At 49.3% G+C, this 16103-nt stretch overlaps 1 protein-coding gene and 1 pseudogene across 1 annotated transcript; both read left to right on the top strand.

Annotated features, from left to right (window-relative positions):
• Nucleotides 1-4802: 4802 nt before the first annotated feature.
• On the top strand, nt 4803-15375 carry SPATA2 (spermatogenesis associated 2). The gene is made up of 3 exons (XM_006921905.2): nt 4803-4962; nt 10641-11083; nt 12007-15375. The coding sequence occupies exons 2-3, from the start codon at nt 10748-10750 to the stop codon at nt 13231-13233; spliced, it is 1563 nt and encodes a 520-aa protein (XP_006921967.1). The 5' UTR covers nt 4803-4962; nt 10641-10747; the 3' UTR covers nt 13234-15375.
• LOC112471185 lies at nt 6784-6902 on the top strand (annotated as a pseudogene).
• Nucleotides 15376-16103: the final 728 nt, after the last annotated feature.

Below are 16103 nucleotides of genomic sequence, written 5' to 3'. Positions count from 1 at the left end.
TTCTGGCTGCAGAATCATTTCTGTTCCATTGTGCCATGCTTCTTGGGACTGCAGAAACTGATTTCTTACCCACTATACCTTGTTACCTCCTAGCACCAAACACCTAGTTTGGAGAGCAAGGGCTGTGATCACCATCTTTCCTGTTCACAGACCTTCAGTAGCTCCCAGGTGCCCACGGGTCAAATCCAGACTCTTGGACTGATATGCCAGGTCCTCAGAGACTGGGCTGAATTCTCATCACCCCGATTTCCCAGTTCACCTTGTGCATTCATATGCCTAACCAGATGGACTACTTGTTTTCCATCCATCCTTAGGGCAGGGGTCAGACCTGGTACCCAGGGCCATATAGCCCTCAGACACATTCTTCTGGAAAGCACAGTATTTTATGTTTGCTATAAGTATAGGATCATGGTTTCTCCCCCACCCTCACTAAGGTATTATAACGTGTTATTATTGAAACCAGAGGGCAACCGAGTCCGGGGCTTGCGCTGCCTATGCCACGCAGCCGATAGATTGACACAAGAGTTGGTATTTAGAATAAGCATTTATTGTCAGAGCATCAGTGATCTGAGAAGGCAGCAGGTTAACACCTTCAAAACTGCCTTCCTTCCTCAGTCTGGCTTAGGGTATTTAAGGGAAAATCTGAGCATTAGTTCCGAGGCTGCGTGACAGTTCTAGGGTGGGGGTGGGGGTCTGTTGTGCTTCATGGAGCCGTTCCTCTGGCAACGTGGTCCTCTGGTGGCGTTAGCAATCCAGGAACAAAGATGGGAGGAGTCTGGAAAGAATGCTAGATCAGAAGGATTCTGATTAGTAAGCATAAGGGCATTAATCATAAGTTTCAGAGCAACTTTCTATGGCAAGGCACGTGCCAAGCTCTGGGTCAAGCTACTGGGGACAATCTACTGTTTAGCTACAGGGCTAGGAAAAGGGAAGCTGCGGCCGCCTTGAGGCTTCTATTAGGGTGGGCGTAACTAGGCACGAGAGCACTACGGTCTCATTCTATGTAGCGGAAATGAGTGGAAATGTAGTTTGAGAGTACCTGGCTCACAGCAAGCATTCGGTAAATTCAAAACAAATACTGTTGACCCCCTACCATTCAGTAAATCCGTCAATGCGAAAACAAATATTGTTGACCCCCTTCACTATCGTTACTTATTTTGATGTTCAAATTGTCCCACGTTGGCCAATAGGAACCTCTCCAACCTGCCTTTTGTGTCTTTTTGACATGTCTCATCATTCTGTTGGCATTTCCTTAGTTTCTGGCTCACAAAGATGTTCCTGGTGCATACCGTAATTTCTCTGCCTCGGCCTGAGCATCAGTCATTTCTCCAAGGAGGCTTGGTTCCTTTTAGTGGAGAATGGTATTTAGAAAGCAAAATCTGGGTGCTAGATCCTCGTTGCTACAGGGGTGGCATTCCTTGTAGGCTCTCTCAGCAGATGGAACTAGGACGTTTATTTACACACGGTGTTTATAATTGAGAAGATTCATTTGAAAATCTGGACTTCTAGCTCCTCTTCAGAAACCCCGAGTATCTGACCACCACAGTGAGGAGATTGGCAAAATCAGCTGGAGCACGGAAGGGGTCAACAATATTTGTTTTTGCACTGAAGAATTTATTGAATGCTTGCAGTGAGCCAGGTGCTCTCACACTACATTTTTACTCATTTCCAGTACTACACAGAATCAGACTGTAGCACTCTTGTGCCTAGTTACGCCCACCTACGCTTGTAGGCAGTTGTTTCGATTTCAAGTCCTTGCTTTTGATTGTTTTCTTCCCTCCAGCTGAAAGGACAGCTGGAGAACCTCACGTGTCCCACTCAAAGCCCAGCTTAAATGCCACCTCCTCCTTGAGGCCCTCCCCAATTTGCCCTGTCAGAGGTCACTTCTCCATTCTCTAAGCTCTACACCCCATTCATAATATTTACCACCGTCTATCCTGCATTATGGGTTTTTAGTTCATCTTACTCTTATTTCATATTGTCTTTCTGATAAGGAGACTGTACACTCCTTGAGAGCTGGGGCTGTGTCTGTCTTGCTCACAGTTATGCCCTTTAAACCTAACATCAAATCTGACATTCAATGAAAATTTCCATCAGAAACAAATTTTGATGAACTTCCTATTGTGTGTAGGGTAATGTATATATAGTAGATAGTAGTGATATAATTGTAAGCAAAACAAATATAGCTATGTCCTTATGGAGCTTACTGACTTCTAGGAAAGAAAGAAATTAATAAAAATCACATAACATGTATTTGTGGAATGATTTAAAAAATCAATGACCTATATTTGTATTATTGTCCTCAGTTGAATATATATATATCTCTCCTTAGAAAATATGTAGTATTGGTTGATGTTTTGTTTTCCATTTCAGGGTATATCTTTCCTTTTTCATTCCACAGTAGGTTTAGTGATCCTTTTAAAGCAGTATACAATAGTCATTCGTATCCTTTTAAAGCGACACATAATAGTCATACCATTCCCCTATTGATGGACATTTAGAATGTTTTTGGTTTTGTTTTGCATTATAAACAATGATACAAAAGATCTCTTGTGCACTTATGCTTGTTTCTCTGGTACAGTCCAAGAAATCAAATTGCTGGGTCATAGGATTGCTTTTTCTTTTTTTGTTCTAAACACGTTGTTGGAATTCATGTGTTACTTTTGTGCTTTGGAAAAAAAACCCCAAAAAATAGAAAGAAGTAGGTAGATTGTTGGTGTTATTGGATCTTAGGAAGTAGACGTAGCTGATCATTGTCATATGACTGTTATATAATCTGCTAATCATTATGTAATAAGATCTGAAAAAGATGTTCCTGTGATTCCATGTCATTAAGCAGAGAACTCTCAGGCCTTCAACCCTGTGTAAAAGATGAGAAACATGGCTCTATTCGGAGACTTTGGGACTCTTTTGATACAAAATGCCACCAAGTCTCAATGACTGGGGTCATCTACTAGTAAAGCCTTTTTAAAAATCTGTTTCCCTTTTGTCTGTCACAGAGCCACAGAGCTGGAAGGGACTTATTAGCAGTCTCATGCAGTCTTGAAACAGTTTCCAAAGGACAATTATGAGTTGTTGTAAAGGCAGAGAGTTCGGATGGGACAGTTTTTCATACCTGGAATTGCTGTAAACACCATCACCTCTTGGGTGATTAAGGGAGGAACTTAAATGTGAGCTGATAAAGGCTGAAGTATACAAAGACCCTGAGTGGGACTAAGACAGCAACAGATAAATATAGTAATCGCTGCTGTTTGAATAGCAGGTTGCTGGTTCTCTGAATGCTTCCCCATGTATTATGTCATTGACGCCTGAGATAAGACTCATCAGCTTTAGCTGGGGTCACCAAGGCTGAGAGAGAGAATCCTGCAATCAAGGAACATCTGTTAGGTACCTCATGATCAGACATAGTCATAGCTCAGGGAAAACACAGATGTATAAGAAGCTCCAGGTCTTGTGTGTGTGTGTGGGGGGTCAGATTTAAAAATATATCTAATCCACTGTGGTAAGAGCTGAGATAAAATTATGGCATTGTTGTGGGGAACCAGAGAAAGGCAGGTCTTTGCCTGGAGAAATGAGAGGAAGTTTCAGAAAAGGTGTAAGGGCTGAGCCGGGGCTGGAAGCCAAGAAAGCAAGGAAGGGACAAGGTGAGGGGAAAGACATTTACGTGGAATGAACAGCATGTAGAGGCACAGAGGCCAGAAGGGAGAAGAGCATGGTAAGTCCAGGGAGCCAAGTGCATGTTGGAGGAAGAGAACTTAGCATGGAGTAGGCTCTGAGTCTTTAATAAATGTCTAGATAGGTAAGAGAGAGAGAATAAATGGTTCAATCACAAGTATGTTTAACAGTTTTGACTTTGCAAGCACTAAGGATTCAGTGAGTGGTGAACCACAAAACCAAGTCCTCAGGGAGCTCACGGGCAATGTGGTAGGTGGGAGTATAGACAAATCCATTAAGTGAAGTGACAAGCCACCAGTATCGATGCCAATGTAGACCATCTGGGTACTGCCAGGTGACTGGTGATAAGTCACAAGATGAGGGGGCAATATTTTGCCTTGGTCTTCCCCAATGCTGACTTCCATTTAAAAAAGCAAAACTTATTTAGATCCTTACTATATGCCAACTATTGTAATAAGCAGTTTCCATATATAAACTCATTTAATTATAAACTCATTTAAATTTCATATGAATCTCATGAGGCTGTACTATTATTATTCCATTTCACAGGTGAAAAAACTGAGGCTTGGCGAGGTTAAGTAAGTAACTTGATCAAGGTCACACAGATAATAACTGGCAAAGGCAAAGCTGGGACCCCACTCTTAGCGACTGTAACATCGACAGTCCTCCCAAGGCTAGATTCAGTATCAGGTGATCCTGGGCATCTCTTGCGCTCTTTAAGCCTCGGTATTTTCGCCTGTAAAAAAGGAGGCGAGGGATCCAACTGTCAGCTCCCGCTCAGGCGCACTTCGGGGATCATCTCCGTGAGGTCAGGTCCGGGGGTCGCTCAGTCTGCGTTAGCAGCTCGGAGACGCCACCATCCGGCTGCTTAGCGGTTTCCATGACAACCCGGCTAGCTGCCATTCCGGGGCCGACGGTGTGCGTAATTTCCGGCCGGTTTATTTCCGGGTCCTAGCCCCCTCGGGGCAGCAGTCCTTCAGTCCTCAAAGCGGGATTCTGCGGCTTCTGTGCTTGCTCTTCTACCTCTCGCTTCTTCCTTCGCCGCCCGTGGGCATCGGCCTTTCCCCGGCCCAGCGCGCAGCCGCGGCTTGGCCTCCCTTTGGGCCCGCCTCCTAGGGACGTCACTTCCTGGCCGAGTGTTTCCGGGTCGCCGCTGGCCCCGGAGTACTGGTTTCGGTCTCTTGCAGCCGGCCGGAGCGGCGAGAGCCCAGCCGGGCCCGGCTCCGGCGGCGGCCGCGGCTCCTTCTTGCTTCCCCCGGCCGGGGCGTCCTCGGCGGCAGTGCTTGGGTGAGTGTGGGCAGCCGCGGGCGGAAACGGCCTGTGGGGCTTCCCCGGGCGCAGGGGGCGCCCGACTCCGCGGGGCTTGGCGGCCAGGGAGCCGAGTCCTCTCGCGACCGGCTGGCCGGGGCGACTGGTGGTGGGCCGGCCCTTTCGGCGCCCCGGGGTCTCACCTTGTCCTCCCCCAAGGGCTGCCTCGCAGACACCTAGGACCAGCCAAGGGTGGTTCAGGGAAGCTCAGGAGGAACACCCCCTCTTCGGCGACTAATCAAGCAGGAGGACACCCCGATTCCACCGTGGGGCAGTTACTGCTCGGTGGCCCCCAGCCCAGTTTTTGGCTGCAGACTTGGGTTTGTACTCACTGTGTGACCTTGGACAAGTCATTTCATCTTCCGAGCCTCAGTTGCCTAATTTGTTAAATGGGAATGAACCTCCCTGCTAGTACCGTAGTGGGGATGGGATGAGATGCGTGTGAAGCACGGTCTCTGGCATACAGCAGGCGTCCAGTAAATGATAGCTGCTGTTAATTCATTCGCAGACCCGTGGGGAGGGCCCGAGTTTGGGACAAGGGTATTTTTCACAACTGACGTAGTTCTCCGGGGCTGTAGGAATGATCAGGCTGGGAATAGCAGCCGCCAGCTTCTGTCCCCTGCAGGGAGACAAAACCGCTTCTTTCAGAGCCCCTCCGAGAGGCAGCTGCCACTAGGGAAGCCCAATTTCAGCACCGCCGAGGTTATTTTCAGAGGCTTGGAAGGCCTGTCTCTGTATCTTTCTGGAATCCAGTTGGGGTGTGGGGACTCTCTGGTGTTTCACAACCAGTGGAAGGTGCCTTGGCTGTGTCTTTGGAGCCTCGGTCTTGGAATGAGTGCAAAAGAGTCGGGCGCGGAGGTGGAGGGGGTTGAACTGCTCTCACCCTGGTGCTGTTTGGAGGCTGAAGGAACTCTGAGCCCGCTGAAGCTAGATCTGTAAACCTGTGGACTGGGGCAGTGCTGAGACCAAAATAGCTCCTGTCTGTGCAGGGAGGGGGCGCCTTCAAATGCTGCTTGGGGAACATTTCTGCTTGAATGGGCCAGCTGAGGTAAAGCCAAGCTAATGCTTTGCTACCCAGAATCATTTCAAATCCATCAGTAGGGTTTTAAACAGACACAGCTTTCTTTTGAGATGTTTAAAAAAATAAATTAAAAAGCCACCCCCTCCCTGACTGTGATATCTGTCTCTTCATTGATTTGCTTTTCAAAGGGGCCCAAATATTATGGGTGCAGGAAGTGCTGACCAGGCCCGTTGGCTCTAGGCACCTATCTGACACTGTCAGGGATGTTCACAGTGCCATTTTTTTTTTTTTTTTTTCTGCCAGACTGGCACGTCTTGGCTTTCCAGTCCTTGGGTTGCTTGGAGAAATTAACAGCTTGTGTCACCGCGCTGTCTGGTCTCCTGTAACCACGCTGTTTTTGCAGTGAGCGTGTTTTTGTTTCTTGCAGAGTGCTGGGAATAGATTGCTGGTTCTGTGCTCAGAAAAGATACCAGCTATGACCCGACCAGTTATAATGCGGTCTGTATTCTCAGAAAATGTATTCAGGACGGATGATGTCAGCTGCCTTACCACTGGCCGGTCTCTGGCCAGCCTCTTTCCTTGGCCCTTGAGCTTACATCATAGAGCTTTGTAGCTCTTCTAGCCTAATTTTGTGTGGGAAGATGTGAATTTTGCTACTACAGGAATTTTTGGAACTCAGCTCTGCTTGCCGGGCCACAGGGCATTCTAGCTTAGCTGAGCCCTTTGAAGTAGTGCTGTCCAGCAGATGTAGCAGGGCAGCTTTACTTAAAAGCTGTGCAGTCTATAGTCATGCCACCCTGAACAAGCCCGTTCCCGTCTGATCTCAGAAGCTAAGCAGGGTCTGGCCTGGTTAGTACTTGGATGGGAGACCACCTAGGAAAAGCAGGTGCTGTAGGCGTAAAAAAATTAAAAAATAAGGGATCGTAAGCTGACAAGGTCCTTGCAATCTGTGAGGTCAACCAGGGGTCGCCTCGCCTAAAAAATAAATAAATAAATAAATAAAAGCTGTGCAGCCCAGAGCTTGAATCAGGGCTTTGGCATCAGACTGTGGTTCAGATCTCAGCTGTATTTCTTTCTAGCCTGTGACTTGGTCCTCTCCGAGCGTCAGTTTCCTCTTCTATAACCTTGGGGCTGTTGGATGGATTTCATTAATTTTTATTGAGCCTCAGTAGAAGGCCCTCATGTACTAATCCCTCAGTGAATGGTACTAAGTGTAACAATAAATGAGCGAGAGAAATGGGAAAAAGCACAGGCCTCAGGGCCGGCCAGCCCAGGTTCATATTGCAGTCCTGAGCTTTTGAAGCTCTGTTGGTTTCCTCATAGCGTTGTCGTGCGGATGAAGCGGGTTGACGCAGTTGAATCGGAAAAGCCCAAAGCTTAGCACGTAGGATAACTATTTCCTTCTCGCTTTCCTTTCTTTAACTGTCTTTTAGCATTTATTTTCTTTCACCCTTTTCCTCACTTGCCTAGGTCGGTTCGAGACTTCTTAGATGGGTTTCCCATCCTTGACTTTAGGGTTTTGAACACCAACTGGGCTGTTTGGATCCTTTTCTTTCTTTATTGTTTGGCAGCAACAAACAAGGGTGTGGATTATGGTATGATTTCAGAGCGGCAGACACTGAGCTCGAGGGTGGCTGACTTAAAAAAAAAATCAGCTTCTATGGGCTGGAGGCTGACTTCCTTGCAGAAAACTCACAGCAGTGTTTAGGAGGCTTGCTGTCCCTCTGTTTAGATTGTTCTCAGTGTACCAAAAAGACAGTCTTTGGGGACAGAGGCAGGATGTAAGCTTCTCTTTGATAAATAAAAATTGGTAAATGCATGTGGGTTTTTATTAGCAAGGACAGTGATGTCTTCTTTCAAGTTGCAATACAGTTTTATTTTTTTAAGAGAATATGCATACTTTGATACCAGACAGTAAGCTCCTTCCGCTGGAGTTGAGGGCAGGGCTGTGTCTTCTCAACTGTTGTCCATTACTGCTCCTACCTACCCCATATCCCCCCACTGCACCCAGCCCAGGGCCTGGCACGAGGTAGAAGCTGCATAAATACTCTTTGAACTCAGGAGTCCTGGAGTGGTGGGAGGAATACAGGTGCCAAGTTAGAAGGCCAGGCTTGCAGTCTTGCCCTTTGCTAGCCCTGAGCTACTTAGGGCATGTCGAGGAGCCTCTGTTCCTTTCCTCTCTAGCTGATCTCCCAGGATTCTTGGGAGAGCTAAATGAGAAACTGATGGAGCGGTATCTTGAATGCTTACATTCTTTGCATCGTTCATTTCACCGGTTGTATCAAACGCCTGCCAAGGGCCGGGCTCTGTGTTAGGCATCGTGGTGAACAAAGAAGTGCAGTCCTTGTCTTTATGGAGCTTTCTGGGTAAAGGGGGAGACAGAGAGGAAGCTAGTAAATAAAGTTGATAATTTCAGATGGTGATTATCCCAGGATAACTGGGAAGGAGGGAGTTATTGAGCTGGGGCTGTCAGGGAGGGCCACTGAGGGTCGACATTTGAGCCGCGGCCTGAGTGAGAGTGAGCCAGCTATGGGAAGAATCAGAGTAGAAACATGGAGAAGCAACGTGTGCAAAAAGGTCCTGAGATAGAGATGAGTTTAACGTGTTTGAGGAACAGACAGAAAGGTCTGTGCGGGTGGAACTGAGAGAAGGGAAATGCTGCTTTGAGAGGTGAGCAGGGATCTGACCACGTAGAGCCTTTGACCTTGCTTAGGAGGTAGCTTTTATCCTAAGTGGATTTGTGTTTGCCTTATGTGCTCCTAGAGCTTATTATCTGTTCTGTTTGTTTCTGAAACACTGGCAGGGTAATGGGTGGGAGAAGGTGGCCTCCCTGTGTCCTACATGTCTCGCTTCTTATTCCCCAAAGCTGTGGAGAAGCCAGACGAGTGGGTCATTGGGACGTGGGTGATTTTATTGACCTTGTGATAGCTGCTGGGCTCGTAGGCCTTTAGGACTTGCGGAGCTGAACTCACATCTGCGGAAGGGCTCCACAGGTCTGTCCCATCCCACTGCAGCTTCTTTCTCAGTCTCTTGCCGTCTCCCACTGCCAGCAGGAGCCTCCTTCAGTCAGATAGCTGGTATTTATGAGGCACGTGGCCTCCCCCGGCACTGTGCTTTGGTTACATTACTGAGTAATTTGTCATGATCCCTGCACCTGTGGAGCTGTGGTCAAGAAAGGCAGGGCAGGAGAGTGTGGAAATGCACATCTACGGCCCGGCCAGAGATGTTTGCCCCGCTCCGATCTTACCATCCTGAGAGTGCTTGGCATCCTGGGAGGCAGCACCTTCAGACACCGGGAGCTGCCGCTCGTCTATCAAGGGCTTCCTCTGAGCACTCAGGGAAGAGCTTTGCAGACTGGCTGCATACGATCCTTCTAACAACTCCGGACTCCAGGTACCGTTATTAACCCCCTTTTCCAGATGAGAAAGCCCGGAGAGGTGGAGTCATTTGCCCAGGTAACCTTGAGATGCAGACCCAGGATTCACACCCAGGCAATCTGGCTTCAGAATCTCTTTGTCACCACTGTGCTTTGTTGCCTACCCTGGCAGTGTCCCTCAGTGAATGCGATTTGCTTCCAACACTGTGGCATCAGGAATATTGCTGGATCTGTACTCGTTCTACTGACGGGTGGCCAAGCAGATAGCAAGTGTATAGACCCTGTGTGTCCCAGCTCAGAACACTGTGTCTTCTCCCAGCGTTGCTGTAAGCTGCTCTTCAGGTAAAGGGGAGCCAGCCTGTCAGGCAGATAAAGGCACTGTCCAGGGGCCAGCAGCCAGCTCTTTAAGTCTCTCTTTAAAATCGCAGATTCCATCCGGTCTTTCCCCCTCGCTTTGAACTCTGACAGGTGCTTCACACAGCTCTTGGAAGGAATGTGGCATTTTTAAGTGCTCTTCGAGGCCTTGGGGACCAGGGTGCTGCATACGCCTGCAGCTTCATCTCGTGTCACGCCTCTCCTCACTGCTTCAGCCACAACGTAGACGTCTTTCTGTTCATAGCCACTTCTTTCCTCCCTGCCTTGGGAAAGCAGGACATGCTGGGCAAGGCATGGACTTTGGAGCGTGACTGGCAGAGCTCTGATCTCAGCCTGCTTCTTAATAGTCCTGTAACTTTAGCAAGTTTCTTAACTTTTCTACGTCCTGGTTTTCACATCTGTAGGATGGAGATACTGGTCATACCCGTCTCCTTGTTTGAGAAGACGGAATGCGTTAGCATGGGATACGCACCTGGCACGTAGTCAGCACTGGTAGTGTTAGCCCAGGGCCCTTCTCCCTGGTGACGCCTCTGCTGTGACACCCTTCGCCCACCGCTTTGCCCGGCACACTCCTCCTCCTTCAGGTTTAACTGTCAGTCTTTTAAAACTTTTCCTTCTTCCCACATAACCAGTCGGGCGCCCCCAATCATATTTTTCATTAGTGAGCTCAGCCAAGGCAAGGGCCTCGTTTGTCGCGTTTCCACTATAACCTTTGGTGTAGTATATGCTCAGTAAAAGCACTGAGTGAATGAGCAGAATGCGGCCCAGGGCTGGTGGTGCCCACTGCACTCCAGGCCAGTTCTGTGTTTTGTTTTGCCTTAGCAGCCACAACTGGCACGTGGGCCATTTCAAGGAATGATGTGCTTCTTGTTCTTCCCCTTCCAGAGTACTCCGCTGGTCCAGGTGGGCAACATGTCAGTGCTTATAGCAATGTCCCTGCATCTAACCCAGAGGCCATGGAGGAGATAAGGTAGCCCCCCTCCCTGGATCGGATGGGGAAGCCCAGTTCAATGGATACAAAATATAAGGATGACTTATTTCGGAAGTATGTGCAGTTCCATGAGAGCAAAGTGGACACCACCCCCAGCAAGCAGCGGCCCGGTGGTGACGAGCACCTGCGGGTGGCAGCCTCGACCCTGCTCAGCCTGCACAAGGTGGATCCGTTTTATCGATTCCGGCTGATCCAGTTCTACGAGGTGGTTGAGAGCTCCCTGCGCGCCCTGAGCTCCTCCAGCCTGCGGGCTTTACACTGCGCCTTCAGCGTGCTGGAAACGGTGGGTGTCAACCTCTTCCTCTACCCGTGGAAGAAGGAATTCAGAAGCATCAAGGTAAGGCCGAGGGAAGGGCCCGCCACACTGGTCTCCCTTCCACTTTCTTGCCCCTTCCAACCCGTCTCGAGAGGACTTACGCCAGTCCAATCACATCCCTCTTCTGCCCGCGGACCCTCCCGTGTTCCCCACTGCCTTTGAGATAACAACCAGGATTACCTCCCAGCTCCCTGGCCTTGCCTTCCTGTCCAGTGTCTTCTTTTAGCTGGGTACCCGCCCCTGACAGCTCACATCTGCAGCTGGGAGGTCGGATAGGCAGGCAGCACCCCGGTTGCGCAGGACCTTGAAGCCCAGGGCAGAGGGCATGGATTTATCCGAAGTGGGCTGGGAAGCAAGGCAGGGCTGGGATCAGTTTACAGTTGAAGGGAATCTTTCTGGCTGGTGCGGGCTGCAGCATGGTGCGGCAGGAGTGGGGTGGGGAGACCAGTTAGGAGGCTGCCGTGGACGTCCAGGCATAACAGGAGAAGGACTTCTCTGTCATTTTGAAGGTAGTGATGGCTCAGGAGGCTTTCTACCAAATCAGGCTCTTAAGCCTGACATATACTTCAGACCTTTGCAGAAATGCCAGAAAGGAGTATTTCCAGTCTTCATCAGACACCTGCCTCTGATCCAGTCCCTTCTCTTTCCGAGTTTGCCTGCTCCTCGTAGGGAGCAGAGCTGCTGTGCCCCATGCGGAAAGCGAATGGCTTTGTTCCCCACACTTAGGAAAGGAGTGATGTGTCGCTTCCTTCACGCCAGCACGCTGCGCTGTTGGTAAGCATTAGCCTCTGCCTCTGTAGTGAGAAGCTGTTGAGATCATTCCCTTCCCTTTCTGCGGTTCCCCACGCTCGTTCAGACTTGGAGGCACTGTGCTTTGAGGCAGTCTCCCTTGTGTGTCTCAGAGAGACAGGCCCGCCTCTTTTTCTGCCCCCTCTTCCTCCTAGACTTACACAGGCCCCTTCGTTTATTATGTCAAGTCCACGTTACTGGAAGAGGACATCCGAACCATCTTGAATTACATGGGCTACGTGCCCGAGTTGGGGACTGCGTACAAGCTCAAAGAGTTCGTGGAGACCCTCCAGGTGAAGATGGTCTCCTTCGAACTCTTTCTGGCCAAAGTGGAGTGTGAACAGATGCTGGAAATCCACTCACAAGTCAAGGACAAGGGCTACTCTGAGCTGGACGTCGTGAGCGAGCGTAAGAGCAGTGCGGAGGATGTGCGCGGCTGCTCCGACGCCCTGCGGCGGCGGGCCGAGAGCCGGGAGCACCTGACAGCCTCGATGGCCCGCGTGGCGCTTCAGAAGTCGGCCAGCGAGCGGGCAGCTAAGGACTACTATAAGCCCCGTGTGACCAAGCCCTCAAGGTCAGTGGACGCTTACGACAGCTACTGGGAGAGCCGGAAGCCACCCCTGAAGGCCTCGTTGAGCCTGCGGAAGGAGACTGTGGCAGCAGACGTGGGGGACGACCTCAAAGACGAGATCATCCGCCCGTCCCCCTCACTCCTGACCATGTCCAGCTCCCCCCATGGCAGCCCGGATGACCTTCTGCTCCCCTCCTCCAACAACGGCCTTGGCCTGATGCGCAGCACATACCTCTCCGCTCAGGATGACGTGGATCTGTACACAGACTCGGAACCTAGGGCCACATACCGGAGGCAGGACGCCCTGCGGCCGGATGTATGGCTGGTCAGAAATGATGCCCACCCGCTCTACCACAAGCGCTCACCCCCCGCCAAAGAGTCCGCCCTATCCAAGTGCCAAAACTGCGGCCTGGCCTGCAGCTCCGCCCTCTGCCAGCGCTGCGACAGTCTGCTCCCCTGTGCTCCGGCCTCCAAGCCCAGCGCCTTCCCCAGCAAGGCCTCCACCCACGACAGCCTGGCCCACGGGTCATCTCTGAGGGAAAAGTATGCAGGCCAGACTCAGGCCCCTGACCGGCTGGCGCACCTCCATTCAAAATCCAAGCCCTCCACCGCAGCCACCTCTCGTTGTGGCTTCTGTAATCGCCCAGGTGCCACCAACACCTGCACCCAGTGTTCAAAAGTTTCCTGCGATGCCTGCCTCATCGCCTACCATTTTGACCCCTGCTGCAAAAAGAGTGAGCTGCACAAGTTCATGCCCAACAACCAGCTGAACTACAAGTCCACCCAGTTCTCCCATCTCGTGTATAGATAGAATGGATCTTGTACCTTCCTGCTGCAAGGGCTACACCACTGACCTTTCTGGTTTCATGGGGAAGAAGTGTCAACGCACTGATGTGGGAAGCAGAGACCTGCACTTGACCATGCAGGGATCGTGGGTTGGCTGCGCCATGTGGGAGTTTACTTAGCGACTCAGTTATTTCAGTCGATAGCTGCTTTGTTGCCTGAGAAGGGAGAGGGTGGCACTTCCGTTCAGATTCATTTTTACTAATCACTCCACTCCCTAGTTCATGTCTTTTTTTTTTTGTTTTTGTTTTGTTTTTTGTTTTTGGAGGATTTCTATCTCTGGGACTCAAGCCACACCCACCCCTCCCACTGCAAAGCCAGCTTGGACTGGGAAGGACCCTCCAGGTCACCTCCACATGCCCACCTGGAGCAGCAAGCTAGAGGCCTGTTGGCTTGTGAAATGAGCCCTCCGGCCACAGTGGGCCTCTTCCAATGGCTCATCCCTTTGCTGCCCCCTTCCCAAATATAAAGATCCCCCCCACCGGACTCCCTGCCCATGGCTCGCCCCACACCCCCAGGTTTCAAAAGCGAACCGAGTCCAGTATTAGCTGAATGTCATCCTATTGCCGCCACAGCTCCGTTCAGCCTGTGGTGTTTGTGAACTTTGCTCCGACACATGGAAGTGTGGACTTTCCACGGCAGAACTGACTTTCCCCCTTTCTGTTGTTTGCACATGCCCTTCTTACTGTACTGTACATAGATATTTTTGAGATTTATTTTTAAATAAATATTCAACTTGCTGTGCGTTTCAAAGTGGTTAAAACGTTAATTATGTAGCTATTTATAAAAATGCCCCGGGTTCTTTAGTCTTCCAAGGAAGGGTCTCGTGCTCTTCTGTGTTGTGTCTTCCACTGACCCCAGCCCGAGGGTAACGCAGAGTGTGGGGGCAGAGGAGGAGCAGAGACGATGTCCCTGAGTCGGAGAGCCACTGTCTTCCCTACAATAAATCTATACACCTACCTCCAGTGTGCACTTCGGGGGCGAATGCGGGCCGAGAGCTCTGTGCACCTGCAGACTGATCACCTAGTGACGAGTCAGGAACCTCACCTGGGATCTACAGCCTGGTCTTTGCCACTTGCCAAGTGTGAACCTTGCACTCCAAACTTCTTGAGTCTCGTTACAGAAGGAAGCTCGTTCGAGATTCCCATCGCAGTCCTCTCTTCTCCTGTTTCCAGGACTCTGCAATCTTTTTGCACTAAAAGTGGGCAGGAGTTGGCGTGAGCGCATCAGACATGTCTTCTGAGATTCTCAGCTGAGCCTAAGCGCTTCCAAACCCGGAGGCCCCTTAAACTCCTCATGCGAATGACTCGAGCCCCAGATTCTCCTTCCGGGGTACAGAGCAGGAGTGGGGCAAGAGTTTGAAAATAAAACCGCTTCTTTGTGAACTAATAATATATTTTAGCCATAAGTGTTTGTGATGTACAGAATGTTACAGGAATTGACACGCAGTGGGCTTTCCAGTGGAAGGTTTTCAGCTCTTGAGCAAATTTAAATCTGGCTGAATCCTGAGGCCACTGCAATTTGCTGATGTTCTTCCAGCTCGAATGATTATAAGGTTTTTCAAATCTTCTATGGCTCTTTTTTTTTAAAATATATATATATATCTGGTAGATCACATGTAGATATTCAGTGTATATATAAAGCTGAATTTCAACCAACTTTATTACTAAGACCACCCCGATCTGGGGCATTCATCTTTGTTGTTCTTCCTTTTCACATTTCAGAAGTGTCAATGCCTGTCCCACTCCTGAGAGCTCTAGTTTTCTAGTTTTCCATTTCCAGATCGCTCCAGCACTACAGTCACTCTTTTAAGCAACTGTGATGCCACGTAACTCACAGAGGACAAAAGCAGGAACTAACTCATCCTAGGAGAGAGAGTCCAGTGTGCGCATCATCACGGGAGTCCGGTGTTTGTGGACTGGAATACGAAGTGCTCTGACCGTGCTCCTCCTCGGTGTGCATCTTACTGTCTGAGGTTGCTGTGATTGAGATCGTTGAATATATGCTAATTTAAAGATGCAGATGTTGTGCATTTGATTTCTACCAAGAGTTGAAATGTCGAGAGATGGTTTAAAAAATAATAATAAAGTATGTTCCATTATTAAATAAAGTGTTTGGGATTTTATGTCCCCCCTTCCCTGCTGCTTCGAAGTTTGAGCTGTTCAGGTTTTTGGGTTTTTATTTTTTCGCTCAAGTCATATTTAGTTTTTTCATGACGTTTTCTCCATGAAACTGAGAATAGCCAGTATTTGCATGCTCATACTCTGAGCCAGGCACTTTATATGCGTGATCTCATATAATAATCTCAACACTCCTGTAAGATAGGTACCGTTAGGGTCCCCATTGTACAGATGGGGAAGCAGGTGTACAGAGTTCAGTCATGTTTCTCAGGAGTGGGACTGCATAGCCCAGGAGAAATGACTGTTGGTGGTGACCGACAGGCATTAAATAACGTTGAAGGGTGTTAGGAAAAAAATTAACTCTTTCAATCCATTTAAATGCCTCAAAGAGGAAGTCAGTTTAAGGCTATCTTGTCTTGAACAAAGAGAAAGCAGGGGTCAGACCTGGAGTCTTTGGCAGAATCTTAGCTAGGTTTTCACTTACATGTTTTTTAGGGCAGGCCATCATGTTTTCTATCGACAGCAATGATAGGCGATTCCTTTAAAAATTAATTTAAAGTGTTTTTATAAATGAGGGTTGATTCAAAAACAAAATATATGGCAAAAAGCTTAAGGGTGGTATACGAGTTGCTGTGGTTTGGGGACATCCGGGTCTCAAGTACCAGCAGGGTCTCTGTGCCCAAAATGCTGACCACTCTGCTGGATTGGCCCCAGGAGG

The sequence above is a fragment of the Pteropus alecto genome, unplaced genomic scaffold (assembly GCF_000325575.1).
Source record: "Pteropus alecto unplaced genomic scaffold, ASM32557v1 scaffold45, whole genome shotgun sequence".
In the NCBI taxonomy this organism is placed as follows: Eukaryota; Metazoa; Chordata; class Mammalia; order Chiroptera; family Pteropodidae; genus Pteropus; species Pteropus alecto.
Note: the sequence above shows the minus strand (reverse complement) of the source record. Positions and strands in the feature narration are given on the sequence as shown.

Bases quoted from the DNA above. Each gene is read 5' to 3' on its own strand.
- SPATA2 (XM_006921905.2), top strand. From the start codon at position 10,748: ATGGGGAAGCCCAGTTCAATGGATACAAAATATAAGGATGACTTATTT. The intron at 11,084-12,006 runs GTAAGGCCGAGG...TCTTCCTCCTAG, and splicing joins AGGAATTCAGAAGCATCAAG to ACTTACACAGGCCCCTTCGT.